Source organism: Zea mays, chromosome 2 (genome assembly GCF_902167145.1).
Source record: "Zea mays cultivar B73 chromosome 2, Zm-B73-REFERENCE-NAM-5.0, whole genome shotgun sequence".
In the NCBI taxonomy this organism is placed as follows: domain Eukaryota; kingdom Viridiplantae; phylum Streptophyta; class Magnoliopsida; order Poales; family Poaceae; genus Zea; species Zea mays.
Genome location: NC_050097.1, coordinates 182,419,249 through 182,433,285, shown reverse-complemented (window position 1 = coordinate 182,433,285; position 14,037 = coordinate 182,419,249). Strand labels below are relative to the sequence as shown.

The following is a 14,037-nucleotide window of genomic DNA, read 5'->3' as shown; positions in this document are numbered from 1 at the left end:
CAAATTAGTCATGGTATTGAAATGAGATGCAATTCTAATTCTATTGTTTGGATTCCACTGAATTGGAGTTTGGAATTGTGTGGATTAATTCCACTCAATGCAATACATATGGGTGATGCTCTGTATTATGAGAGGCAATTTCAAGTTATAGTCCAATTCTAGAGAATTGGGTATTCGATTTCAAATCTCAATTCCATGTGCAACCAAGCAATAGAATTCTGGAAAGCCGATTCAATTTCTAATTCCATGCTCCAATATCTACATCCAAACATGATACTATATTTAACTATTTCCTTTAAAAGATTCTCCCCTATATTCAGTGTCTCCAACAATTTCCCCTATCCATCTCCCCTACACCAACTAACTCATATATTAAAAAATCTTTTTAACAATATTTCCAAATACGCAAGCAGTTACAGTGCTTCCGGGAGCTAAGGTGCCCGCACAGATGAGGGGAAATCCACATCCCCCAAACATCCAGGGAGCAAATACGGGGAAGCGTTTGACTCGTTCAGGGGCTACAGTGCTCCCTGTACGTGTGGTTGGGGGAGCCTGTAGTTACTGAGCGTTGGACTCGTTCAGGTAGTGCTGGGAATACGAGCCGAGTTTTTTGGATCAGCACGAGCATGATCCAAAAACAGTAGCCCAAAGCACGGCCCGACACGAAACAATATGGGTCGGGCTAGCACGACCCGAAGGAGAGCCTGGGTCGAGTCTCAAATTCCAGCTCGTCGGGCCTCGGGCACGACCCACACAAATGGGACGGGTTTGGGCCGACGCGGCCCAATGAAGCCCATATTGTTTAATTTCTTTAATTTAGTAAGCTACATACTTTATATTGTTGTGATATTTAGAATTTATGTAGTCAAATGATGTTAGAATTGTTTAATATCTTTAATTTAGTAAGTTATGGAATTTATGTGGTAGTAATATTTTGATTTTATGTGGTCAAATATATAGGCCAGCACGACCCAACGAAGGCACGACGTGGTTTAGAGCCGGACTGGACTACTATTTTTATACTTCGGTCTGGTACGACACGACCTTTTTTTGAGCTTTCTTGGCCTGAACCTGTTTGGCACGAAGCATGACGAGCCCAACCCAATTCCTAGCACTAGTTCAGGGCTACAGAGCCTTACTGATGAGCTTCACCAATCACCAGTATCTTACCTATGTGTTTCTTCACGTTGACAAACTCATTGCAACATACTTGCCCTAGACCAGCTTGTAGTTTCAATTGTCTCATTTCTTTATTATACATTACAGAGTGAAAATGATGTAAAACTGGCTCATGCTTGACGTCATTCAGTCCTTGGGTTGGATAGGCTCAATAGTGATTCTTTGTAGAACTTTCAGGTTATTACATCCGTCTAATGTTTGGGGATCTTTATTTCTCAGGGTGTCATAAATGTCAATTGAACGTCAAAGCTGCTATAAAGCTGCTATATGATACTCCCTCCGTCTTAAAATAGGTCTTTCTACTTTTTTTTTTCTGTCCACATTCATCCAAATGATAATAAATATAGACATATATAGAAACTACATTCGTATGTTACTTAATAAATATGTGATTAGTCTAAAACGAATTATATTTTAGGACTGAAGGAGTATATGTTATTGCCTTTGCACTTAGGCTTCTTCGCTATGCTCTTATTAGAATATTTAGGAGCTTATCTTTGTTGGACAATTGTGGCAGAAAAACAGGGTCCTCCAGAAATAAAAGTACAAATGTTACATTCTTGTTGGGAACTTCTTCCCAAGATTTCCATTTCCATCACAATGAATGATACACCAAGAAATCAACTAAGCTTCTGTAGCAAATTACATGATTTGAAAGCAAATCAACTGTCTAGCTACAAGAATGGATGAACAAGGGATCATTCTGTATCTCTTATAAATGATGGTTTAGTGAAATAAATACAATGCACTTCTGTTTTGATAAAAAGCATCCGATAGGCGGCTTCATTGACAACTCCCAAATGATGGTTGTCATCTTCTATGCTGAACGAATGATATGACCTAATGAATTACAATATCTGGATATCTTCTGTAAAAGAAAAAAAAAAGGTTCAGAAGGTGTGCCTTGCTGCAGGTATCACACAATGTAGTTCTTCAGTTAATCATTCAACCTAAAAAGTTAATCTTCATGCTCATCTTCGCCTTCAGAATCTGTACAATAGTATATCGTTTTTAGTAAATAAGATGCTGCTGAAGTAAAACATCTAACACCATGAAGGAAAAAGAGACAATGGTCACTGACCGGATCGAACATCATCACCAACACGCCCTTTCGATTGAATCTGTTTAACTAGCATCCGCCATATCAGTACCCACCAATATATGTGAAGAACTAGGAGTGAGAACAGAAGACAGTTGAAAACATAGTAGTATATGGGGCCATAAAATCGATGCTTCTCCCTATCCAAGGTCAGCAGCACTTCATAGCTGAACAAAAGAAGGAAGAGATAGATCAAATCATCAATGATAGAATATGCCAGTGATTTTAGTGGTACTGTGAAATGGCTAGAAGTAGCACTAGATGCCAGAAAACCTACATGATATAATTGCTGTTTACCTTGTGCTTCTTAGGATCCAGAAAGGGAACATAACGAGCCGAAGAAGTATCCACGATGCCACAAAAAGAAGAAATGCCATAACTGCTAGCCACTCGCAGCTACTGTACTTGGCCATCTTCCCAATCTCTAGGAATATATCACTTGCATCATGAAGGGCTAAAACAACAGTGCCAACACGAGCGAATCTGTTTGATAGGCACAACAACAATACAGCTAGGTCATGATGCTAGTATCAGTTTGCAAAAGAATGGCAATCACCCTCTCCTAGGAAATTTTATTAAAAAAATACCGGAAAATGTAGGAAAGAATAATCAGAACAACAGTTGCTATATGGTGGGACATTGATACTCCAAAGTCCGAACGTCTTGTTTCCCAGAACAGGAGAGCGAAAATTGAATATGTGTAAAATCCAGCAGCATACATGTAGACAGCTTTGAGCTTCAGTCTGGAAGAAGGAAAATGGAACGTTGAAGATGGATCTTCTTGGGGGGAAACATAATTTGGAAGAGCAAGAGAAGACATGCTTTCTTACTTTATCTTTTGATCAGGCCAGATCTGGTCACCAGGGCCTATCCAAAAGTATCTTGTGTTCTTAAACCATGGCTCATTGTATGTTACAGATAGTGAAAGCAGTTCGCCAGAAAGAAAAAAAACAAACTTCCATGCTGATTCCTTAAATTTATTGATTTTCTTTCTACTGTCATCTGTTTCAGAAAGCTTATCATGTCCCTTTCCAAATATAAATTTTCGTGCTAAAACCTGTAAATATTATGAGAAAGTATTATGATCCACAACCACTTGGAAGGCAGATTTTTAACTCACCCCACATTTGGTCAGTAATAACCAGTAAGCAGGAAGTTTCCATAAAAGTACAACACATGATGTCTAGATTCTACATCCTAAGGAATACACACTTTACAGCAGAAAATGCTTAAATATGTCACCTTATGCAAAAGAAGATGCAAATGGCATCTAAAAACGGGACTCCTAACATCCCAAGGCAGGCGAAACATATCGAAAGGAAGGCATCGTTGATGCACTAAAGGAGGCCAGTGCTACTTGAAAACAAAATCTAACACATTGTGAGCATACCTTTCCCAAACCCACTCCAGCACAAATCTAATAACAAAAGGTAGACCATGCAGTACTTTTCAGTTTCTACTACTTAATTGATCCACCAAAAATTTGGTATAGCGGTGGCATGTAAGACTTGCACAATTGCAGAGATGAATGCAAAAGGCAAATTCTTTTATGATCTGGTTCATCTAACTGATCCATGAACAGTTTCAGGAGTGTACCAAACCAAGTTAATCCAAATGAATGCTGCTAATCCGCACAAACCACAATCCCCGAATGACGCAACCTAGCATGGGCATTTCGGATACAAGAACCTCTGAGATGCAAGAAAGCAGCTGATTACCTCGAAGACGAGTCGGTCGAGGAGGAACCGGACGGCGGGGAAGAAGGCGACGAGTAAGGGGAGTACGGCGAAGTCCCCGTACGCCGGGTAGACCTCTGCCTCCCAGTCCACCGGCGTGGGAGAGGAGCCCAGGAACAGCTCCAGGAGCGCCGCCATTGCGGGAGGAGATCCAACCAAGAAGGCCGATCACTTTCTTGGATCCAAACCACTCCTCCGGGGCAACAATAGCGCGAAATGCGCGCAAGATTCGGCGCCGACACAATACGCTGGTGCGTGTCCCTGAGCCGATCCAAGGAGTCACTGAATGGAGGAAGAGGCGAGTCAACGCGAGCAGCGGTAGCTGGAACTGGAAGGAGGTGAGATTTGGGACAGGAGGGAGGAAACAACGAGGTCGACTTCTGGGTGGAGAGAACTAGGAACAGCAGCGGATGAACTGCCGCCTTTTTCTGTGGGTTGGCAAACAAAATAACGCATAAAATCGGAGGAGGATAAGAATTTTTTTATTAAGATCTGGGCGCCCATTAGTATTATTACACTGGTGTCCAAGCTTACTTGTTTTTTATATGTGGGAAATGATTCAATGCGAACGGGCGAAAAAGTGCAAAACTTTGGGTTGCAGCTAATGAAGAGCATTTCCAACTACTTTCTTCTAAAAACCTCCAATCCTTATTTGTCAACTTTTTTTAAAGCAATGGCAGACCTAGGTAACAGAAAGGGTATACACCTGACTTACACCCAAAAAGGTCGAATGATACTATTCTAACTTTTTTTCTTGTCCAAAGCACAAAATTTCATTTTTGTTAAAGTTGATCTTTACACCTAATAATTGTTCAAAAAGCTCAAATTTAACTTGAAATTTTTTCCTTGCTCAATATCATGGTCTAAAAAATAACAGAATCATCTGCATATTGAAGGATCGACAATCCACCGTCTAATAGGTGAGTTACAACCCTTCCACTTGATCACCCTCTTTGGTCATCTCTAAAATACTCTCTCCATCCTATAAAATATGGTGTATATTTTTTGACAAAGTCTTTAAAGTGAAACTTTGACCATTAATTTCTTTCAAAATATAATATCAAAAAATACAAATTTAGCTTTATATTATTTTTTGAATATAAATTCAAGTATATAACATGCATACACTAAAACTATATGTTTTTGTTGAATTGCATTTTAAAGTTTTAAAATGTTGACTTTTCTAAAAACATGTGCGCCTTGTTTTATGAGATGGATAGAGTAATGACTAGCATATCCACGATTGTATTAAACAAAATTAGAATGAAAATCCAACGCGAAGACGAACACAGGCTTACCTAGCTTGTTGCCATCAAAATAACTAGGTTACAGACCGAAGATATAAATATACTATGCAGACTTTAGAGAAGAGCGATGACTACAACGACGACTGAAGATGTGGGCCACAGCGGCTACTTGGCTAGAGATCCAAATTCACGTGAGGCGCTCTAGATGATGGATGCTTCAGTTCTGCAGGACCTAGCGTCTAACTAATGGGCCCAAGGCTATAACCTGATGGGCTAGAACCTATCCATATGCTATAAATATATACATACTTGGGCCTCTTGACTTTGGGGCCTGGGTGCTCGCCCACCCAGCCCCCTCTAAGGACCGGCCCTGCATTCTAGGAGACCAAATGAAAAGGCTTAGAATTCGGACTTGTCATTCGTAGACATACAGACACCCAGAACCAAAGACGAGGGAGCACAAGTAGGGGGAGCAGGATCGATGTTCCTGCACTTGCCGTCAAAATGTTGCGAGATGGCTGAGTGTTCTTGCACTAGTGTGGGGACTGCAATGGCGATCAGGGTGTCACCCTGACTATGGTCGCGACAGCGCACGCTAGAGCGGGAAGGTCGCATGGGCTGATGGCCTTCACCTTCCTACGTAGGATGCCGCACGCCGCGACAGTGATATGCAGCTCCTTAGAGCAAGTTCCCCTTGTGTCCTTCAGCACATGGAGTCGGATCGCCTTCGCTGTGGAGTCAACGAAGTTGCCTCGTTCAATGGGGTGGATTGAGGGGAAATTGGAGAGGATTAAATTGGGATTTAATTTCCTCTAATTACATTCAATTCACTTCAAACCGAACAAGTAGAATATAAGCCAGGATTACATTGAGAGATAGGTAGAGATGGCAATGGGTCCTGATCCCCGATTCTCTACGGGGAATTCCTACATTAGACGATGGGGATGGGGGAGTTTTTTTTCTCATAGGGATGTAAACGGAGAAAATTATTTCCCCGCCGGGTAAATGGGGATGGGGACGAGGAAGCATTCCGCATCCCCGTTCCCCACTGGACCCGTTAAATTAGCATGTGACCATATTTTTCGTATACTAGTTAATGATAAAAATAAATAATTGCCTTATCAAGACATCACTCTCTGTTCAAATATGTTCATTTTGATGTACGCATAATGATTTTTTAAAGCTAATAATATGCATAAGTGATGATGTTTTACATTAATAACAAAATATATATATATATATTCTAATTATAATTTAAGTAGGGATTTTGATCCCGTCGGGGATTTATCCCCACGGGGAACGGGGTTGGGAGAAACGTCCCCCGCAAGCCTTCGCAGAATCCCCACAGGGAAATTTTTTGTCACGTGGACGCAGATGGAAAGCTATTACCCGACAATAAAATCCCCATTGCCATTCCTAGAGATAGTCGGGAAGAGAGCAGCGCACCAAGAGACTGCAAGGAATCTCAACTCATTAGACGACAAGCCCACAGACGGGTATCGCAGCTCTTCACGGGTGTCGGGTTTTTGGTGGGAGGCGAAGGAAGGGCGTGCGGGGTGAGGAGAGCTTGAAGGTAACTGTAGCTTGCCCGTTTTAAAGGCGTTGGGGCAGTAGGGGCATGCGTGTGCGACGGCTCGGGGAAAGGCTCACGTGACACCTGTGAAGCGATGTGACCATCGGGAGAGACAGATGGAGGGGCAACCTGGGCAGGATCTTTGGCCCTGACCACTTCGGTGGTTGTTGAAATGGAAATGGTCTCAACATTTCCTATAATCGATTTTGGTGTTTGACGTCCATCACAAACCATATGGACTAACTAGTTTGCCTAGTGAATGATTTTCTCAGGTGCATAAAGTTCAACATAAACATACAAAGAAAAAGACTTGAGGGAATTCTATATAGTTTGGAGCATACAAGACTTGGTGTAGCCAGTGCCACACCGAACACTGTTCGGTGCTCAGGCTGTAGCTCTCCGCGAACTGGCCGCTCTCGGGTTTTCTCAGCGCGCGTCTGCTAAAATTCACCGGACTGTCCAGTGAGCCAAAGAGGCAACGGTCAACTTCGCCCAACAGTCGACTACGCTGACTGCAACGTAGTCAGTACTACGCTGACTGTTGTGTGGTCAGTAGAGCAGAAGTCAGAAGTCAGTCTGCAAAGTCAGAATGCACCAGACTGTCTGATGTGCCACCAGACTATCCGGTGCCGCAAGAGTATAGAAGACTTCAACGGTCAACAGCTCTAAACCCCAACGATCGGCTGACGTGGAACTCACCGGACAGAGAACAGTGCAGTGTCCAGTGTGCCCATCGACAGCAACGACTGGAATAGTGTTTGGGGCTATAAATACCCTTCAACCACCACCATTCAAACCATCCAAGCTTTCCAACCTTCTCATTCAATACTAGAGCAAAAGCATACACTCAAAGACACAATCAAAGCATCAAATTCTCTCCAAGCTCCAAAATCAAATCAAGTTCTTAGTGACTTGAGAGAGGGTGATTTGTGTTTCTTTTGTTGCTCTTGTTGCTTGGATTGCTTTCTTCTTCTCGAGAGCACCTAGAGGGGGGGTGAATAGGTGATCCTGTAAAAACATGAAACTTATAGCCACAAAAACTTGGTTAAGTGTTAGTAGGCTAAATAGCGAGCTCTTGTGAACACAAGTACCACAGAAAAGCAATCACAAAAGACACGCGAGTTATCCCGTGGTTCGGCCAAGTACAACACTTGCCTACTCCACGTTGTGGCGTCCCAATGGACGAGGGTTGCACTCAACCCCTTTCAAGTGATCCAAGGATCCACTTGAATACCACGATGTTTCTTTCTTTCACTATATCTCGTTCGCGAGGAATCTCCACAACTTGGAGCCTCTCGCCCTTACAAATGATGTTCTCAAAGAAGCACGGATGTAAGGGAGGGAAAAGCAACCCACACACAAGTCTCAAAAACAATAGCTCGAACACGCACACTAGTCACAACTTGAGCTCTAAGTTCACACACGAAGTTCTCAACTCAAAAGGAGCTCAAATTGCTATCACAAGGAATCAAACGCGCTAGAATGAAGACTTGGTGCTTAGAGATGATCAAAGAATGCTTGGTGTACTCCTCCATGCGCCTAGGGGTCCCTTTTATAGCCCCAAGGCAGCTAGGAGCCGTTGAGAGCAATCCAGGAAGGCTATCCTTGCCTTCTGTCGGGTGGTGCACCGGACAGTCCGGTGCTGATTGCTATCCTATTCTGGCGTAGCCAACCGTTGAAGATTTGGAGCCGTTGGCGCACCGGACACTGTCCGGTGCATACCGGACAGTCCGGTGCCCCCATCAGATCGTTGGCTCGGCCACGCGTCACGCGCGGATTGCGCGGCCGACCGTTGGCGCAGTCGACCGTTGGCTCACCAGACAGTCCGGTGCACCACCGGACAGTCCGATGATTTTTAGCCGTACGCCGCCGACGAATTCCCGAGAGCAGCCTTTTCACCAGAGCTAGCCTGGCGCACCGGACACTGTCCGGTGCACCACCGGACAGTCCGGTGCACCCAGACTGAACAACAGTTGACTGTACACACCCAACTCTTTTTCCTTTTGTCTTTTCTCTGATTCTATCACTTAGACAAATATGTTAGTACACAAAAACCAATGTACTAAGTCTAGAATCATACCTTTGTGTTGATTTGCACTTCTTCCACCATTTGGCATAATTTCACACTTAAACCATTTGTGTTGGCACTTGATCACCAAAATACTTAGAAATGGCCCAAGGGCTCATTTGCCTTTCAATCTCTCCCTTTTTGGTGATTTATGCCAACACAAAAAAACAACTAAAAGAAGTGCAACTTCAATACGAATGCATACACAAATTTGTTTTGATTCAAATTGGGCATATTTGGATAATTCTTTGCTACCACTTGGTTTGTTTTTGCAAATCAAACTCAATTTCCTATCTCTAAGTCAAATTCACTTGTTGAGGCATAGAGAGAGGTATTCCAGGAGAAATTAATCAAAGATTCAAAAACTCCCCCTTTTCCCATAATCAAACATTCTCCCCACAAGAGACCAATTTTTGACAATAAGAGACCATAAGAGTATTTTGACAAATCAAAAGCTCTAACTCTACAATTTTCAAAATTCTCAAGTGGTAGCTGATCCATTTCTTGCTTTGGCCTTAATTCCCCCCCTTTGGCATCAAGCACCAAAACGGGATCATTTGTGGCCCTTAAACCCCATTGCCTCACCAAAATCTTCAAATAAGAGTAAAAGGCAATAAGAGTATGGAGATGAACATGGAATTAGTTACTCTCTTATCGGAGTGCAGTGGAAGTCTTTCATGGTCCAAGTCCACCTTTCCCTTTCAATCCACTTTTGAGACTAAAACAAATAAACTCAAACACAAGGTTAGTCTCAAAGTGTCAAGTTGTAGCATGCCTCCCCCTAAATAAGTGCATCACTTGCAAATGGACTTGTGAGGTCCGAGGATCATGGGTACAACTTGAGCACCATAAATAAGCAACAAAATGCATAAAGGAACATGATCAAAGGTATAAAACACATGTATGCTATAAATCATTCCAAGTTCCGCGAAACTAAGACATTTAGCTCACTGCGCAGCCTGGAAAAGGTCTTCTCATCTAGAGGCTTGGTAAAGATATCGGCTAGCTGGTTCTCGGTGCTAACATAAAACACTTCGATATCTCCCTTTTGCTGGTTGTCTCTCAAAAAGTGATGTCGGATGTCTATGTGCTTTGTGCGGCTGTGTTCAACAGGATTGTTCGCCATGCGGATAACACTCTCATTATCACATAGGAGTGGGACTTTGCTCAGATTGTAGCCAAAGTCCCGGAGGGTTTGCCTCATCCAAAGTAGTTGCGCGCAACACTGTCCTGTGGCAACATACTCAGCCTCAGCGGTGGATAGGGCAACAGAAGTTTGTTTCTTAGAACACCAAGACACCAGGGACCTTCCTAAGAATTGGCACGCCCCTGATGCACTCTTCCTATCAACCTTGCATCCAGCATAATCAGAGTCTGAGTATCCAATCAAGTCAAAGGTTGACCCCTTTGGATACCAGATCCCGAAGCAAGGCGTAGCAACTAAATATCTAAGAATTCGCTTAAAGGCCACAAGGTGACACTCCCTTGGATCGGATTGAAATCTAGCACACATGCATACACTTAGCATAATATCCGGTCTACTAGCACATAAATAAAGTAAAGACCCTGTCATAGACCGGTATGACTTTTGATCAACGGACTTACCTCCTTTGTTGAGGTCGACATGTCTGTCGGTTCCCATTGGAGTCTTTGCGGGCTTGGCGTCTTTCATCCCAAACCGCTTGATCAAATCTTGCGTGTACTTCGTTTGGGAGATGAAAGTGTCGTCCTTGAGTTGCTTCACTTGGAACCCAAGGAAGTAATTCAACTCGCCCATCATCGACATCTCAAATTTTTGAGTCATCACCCTGCTAAACTCTTCACAAGACTTTTGGTTAGTAGAACCAAATATTATGTCATCGACATAAATTTGGCACACAAATAAATCGCCATCACACGTCTTAGTGAATAAAGTTGGATCGGCTTTCCCAACCATGAAAGCATTGGCAATTAGAAAGTCTCTAAGGCATTCATATCATGCTCTTGGGGCTTGCTTAAGTCCATAGAGCGCCTTAGAGAGCTTACACACGTGGTCGGGGTACCGTTCATCCTCAAAGCCAGGGGGTTGCTCTACGTACACCTCCTCCTCGATTGGCCCGTTGAGGAAAGCGCTCTTCACATCCATTTGGAACAACCTGAAAGAGTGGTGAGCGGCATAGGCTAACAAAATGTGAATGGACTCTAGCCTAGCCACAGGAGCAAAGGTCTCCTCAAAGTCCAAACCTGCGACTTGGGCATAACCTTTTGCCACAAGTCGTGCCTTGTTCCTTGTCACCACCCCGTGCTCGTCTTGTTTGTTGCGGAACACCCACTTGGTTCCCACAACATTTTGCTTTGGACGTGGCACCAAGGTCCAAACTTCATTTCGCTTGAAGTTATTGAGCTCTTCCTGCATGGCCAACACCCAGTCCAGATCTAGCAAGGCATCTTCTACCCTGAAAGGTTTAATAGAAGAGACAAAAGAGTAATGCTCACAAAAATTAACTAATCTAGAGCGAGTAGTTACTCCCTTGCTTATATCACCCAATATTTGGTCGACGGGATGATTCCTTTGAATCGTCGCTCGGACTTGAGTTGGAGGGGCCTGTGGTGCTTCTTCCTCCATAACATGATCATCTTGTGCTCCCCCTTGACCACACGCCTCTTCTTGATGAACCTGTTCATCATCTTGAGTTGGGGGATGCACCATTGTTGAGGAAGAAGGTTGACCTTGCTCCTTTTGTTCATGTGGTCGCACATCTCCAATCGCCATGGTGTGTATTGCGGCCGTTGGAACATCTTCTTCATCTACATCATCAATATCAACTTGCTCTTTTGGAGAGCCACTAGTCTCATCAAATACAACGTCGCTAGAGACTTCAACCAAACCCGATGATTTGTTGAAGACTCTATACGCCTTTGTATTTGAGTCATAACCTAACAAAAACCCTTCTACAGCTTTGGGAGCAAATTTGGAATTCCTACCTTTCTTCACTAGAATATAACATTTACTCCCAAATACACGGAAGTATGAAACGTTGGGTTTGTTACCGGTTAGAAGCTCATACGAAGTCTTCTTGAGGAGGCGATGAAGGTAGACCCAGTTTATGGCGTGGCAAGCCGTGTTCACGGCTTCTGACCAAAATCGCTCGGGCGTCTTGAATTCTCCAAGCATCGTCCTCGCCATGTCTATGAGCGTCCTGTTCTTCCTCTCTACCCCACCATTTTGCTGTGGTGTGTAGGGAGCGGAGAACTCGTGCTTGATTCCTTCCTCCTCAATGTACTCCTCCACTTGAAGGTTCTTGAATTCGGACCCGTTGTCGCTCCTTATCTTCTTCACCTTGAGCTCAAACTCATTTTGAGCTCTCCTTAGGAAGCGTTTAAGGGTCCCTTGGGTTTCTGTTTTATCCTGCAAGAAGAATACCCAAGTGAAGCGGGAAAAGTCATCAACTATAACAAGACCATACTTACTTCCCCCGATGCTGAAGTAGGCGACGGGTCTGAAGAGGTCCATATGCAGCAGCTCCAGGGGTCTTGATGTGGTCATCACGTTCTTGTTGTGATGAGCATTTCCCACTTGTTTACCTGCTTGACAAGCTGCACAAGGTCTATCTTTTTCGAAAGTTACATTTGTTAGACCTAACACATGTTCTCACTTTAGAAGTTTGTGAAGGTTCTTCATCCCCACATGTGCTAAACGGCGATGCCACAGCCAGCCCATGCTAGTCTTAGCAGTTAAGCATGCATCTAGACCGGCCTCTTCCTTTGCAAAATCAACTAAATAGAGTTTGTCGTCTAGTACACCCTTAAAAGCTAATGAACCATCACTCCTTCTAAAGACAGACACATCTACATTTGTGAATAAGCAATTATAACCCATATTACAAAGTTGACTAACGGACAACAAGTTATACCCGAGCGACTCAACTAAAAACACATTAGAAATGGAGTGCTCGGATGAAATAGCAATCTTTCCTAGTCCTTTAACCTTGCCTTGATTCCCGTCACCGAATATGATTGAATCTTGGGAATCTTTGTTCTTGACGTAGGAGGTGAACATCTTCTTCTCCCCCGTCATGTGGTTTGTGCAGCCGCTGTCGATAATCCAGCTTGAGCCCCTAGATGCATAAACCTGCAAGGCAATTTAGGCTTGGGTTTTAGGTACCCAACTCTTGTTGGGTCCTACAAGGTTAGTAACAATGGTCTTAGGGACCCAAATGCAAGTTTTATTTATCTCCCTTGCATTTTGCCCCTAATTTCCAAGCAATCACTTTCTTATTCTTCCTACAAATTGCAAAAGAAGCATTGCAAAGCATGATAAATTGTAGAAGGTTCATTACTTGGTTTTCTAGGTACATGAACAACATTTCTTCTAGGCATATCTCTACCATACACAGAGGAAGAACTTGAAGCAAACATGACATTTGAATCATAAGCATTACAACTCCTATCATGATGAATATTTCTAGAAAATTTCCTATCGTAAATAAATGCATGATTCTTTTGATTACTACTAGCCATAGGAGCCTTCCCTTTTTCCTTGTTGAAAATGGGAGCTCTTTGGTTTGTTAAGTTCTTGGTTTCCCTTTGAAAACCAAGACCATCCTTAATAGAGGGATGTCTACCAATAGTGTAGGCATCCCTAGCAGATTTTAGTTTATCAAAGTCATTCTTGCTAGTCTTAAGTTGGGCATTAAGACTAGCCACTTCATTATTTAATTTGGAAATGGAAATTAAGTGTTCATTACAAGCATCAACATTAAAATCCTTACACCTATTGCAAATCACAACATGTTCTACAAGAGAGCTTGATTTATTAGCTATTTCTAACTTAGTATTTAAATCATCATTAATACTTTTTAAGCTAGAAATTGATTCATGGCATGTAGATAGTTCACATGAAAGCATTTCATTTCTTTTAACTTCTAGAGCAAGAGAATTTTGCGTACTAACAAATTTATCATGCTCTTCATATAAAAGATCCTCTTGTTTTTCTAACAATCTATTCTTCTCATTTAAAGCATCAATTAATTCATTGATCTTATCAATTTTGGTTCTATCTAAGCCTTTGAATAAGCTAGCGTAGTCTACTTCATCATCACTAGACTCATCATCACTTGAAGAAGCATATGTAATGGTACTTCGAGTACTTACCT

At 42.7% G+C, this 14,037-nt stretch overlaps 1 protein-coding gene across 2 annotated transcripts; it reads right to left on the bottom strand.

The window, feature by feature from the left end:
- Positions 1-1,787: 1,787 nt before the first annotated feature.
- Positions 1,788-4,517, bottom strand: LOC100282996 (ASC1-like protein 1). Of its 2 annotated transcripts, XM_008669783.4 has the most exons (7): positions 3,997-4,517; positions 3,109-3,335; positions 2,866-3,021; positions 2,576-2,761; positions 2,261-2,445; positions 2,130-2,169; positions 1,788-2,047 (listed from the first exon to the last, which is right to left on the bottom strand). In XM_008669783.4, exons 1-6 carry the CDS (start codon positions 4,150-4,152, stop codon positions 2,138-2,140), a joined length of 942 nt encoding a protein of 313 aa, XP_008668005.1. In that variant the 5' UTR covers positions 4,153-4,517; the 3' UTR covers positions 1,788-2,047; positions 2,130-2,137.
- Positions 4,518-14,037: the final 9,520 nt, after the last annotated feature.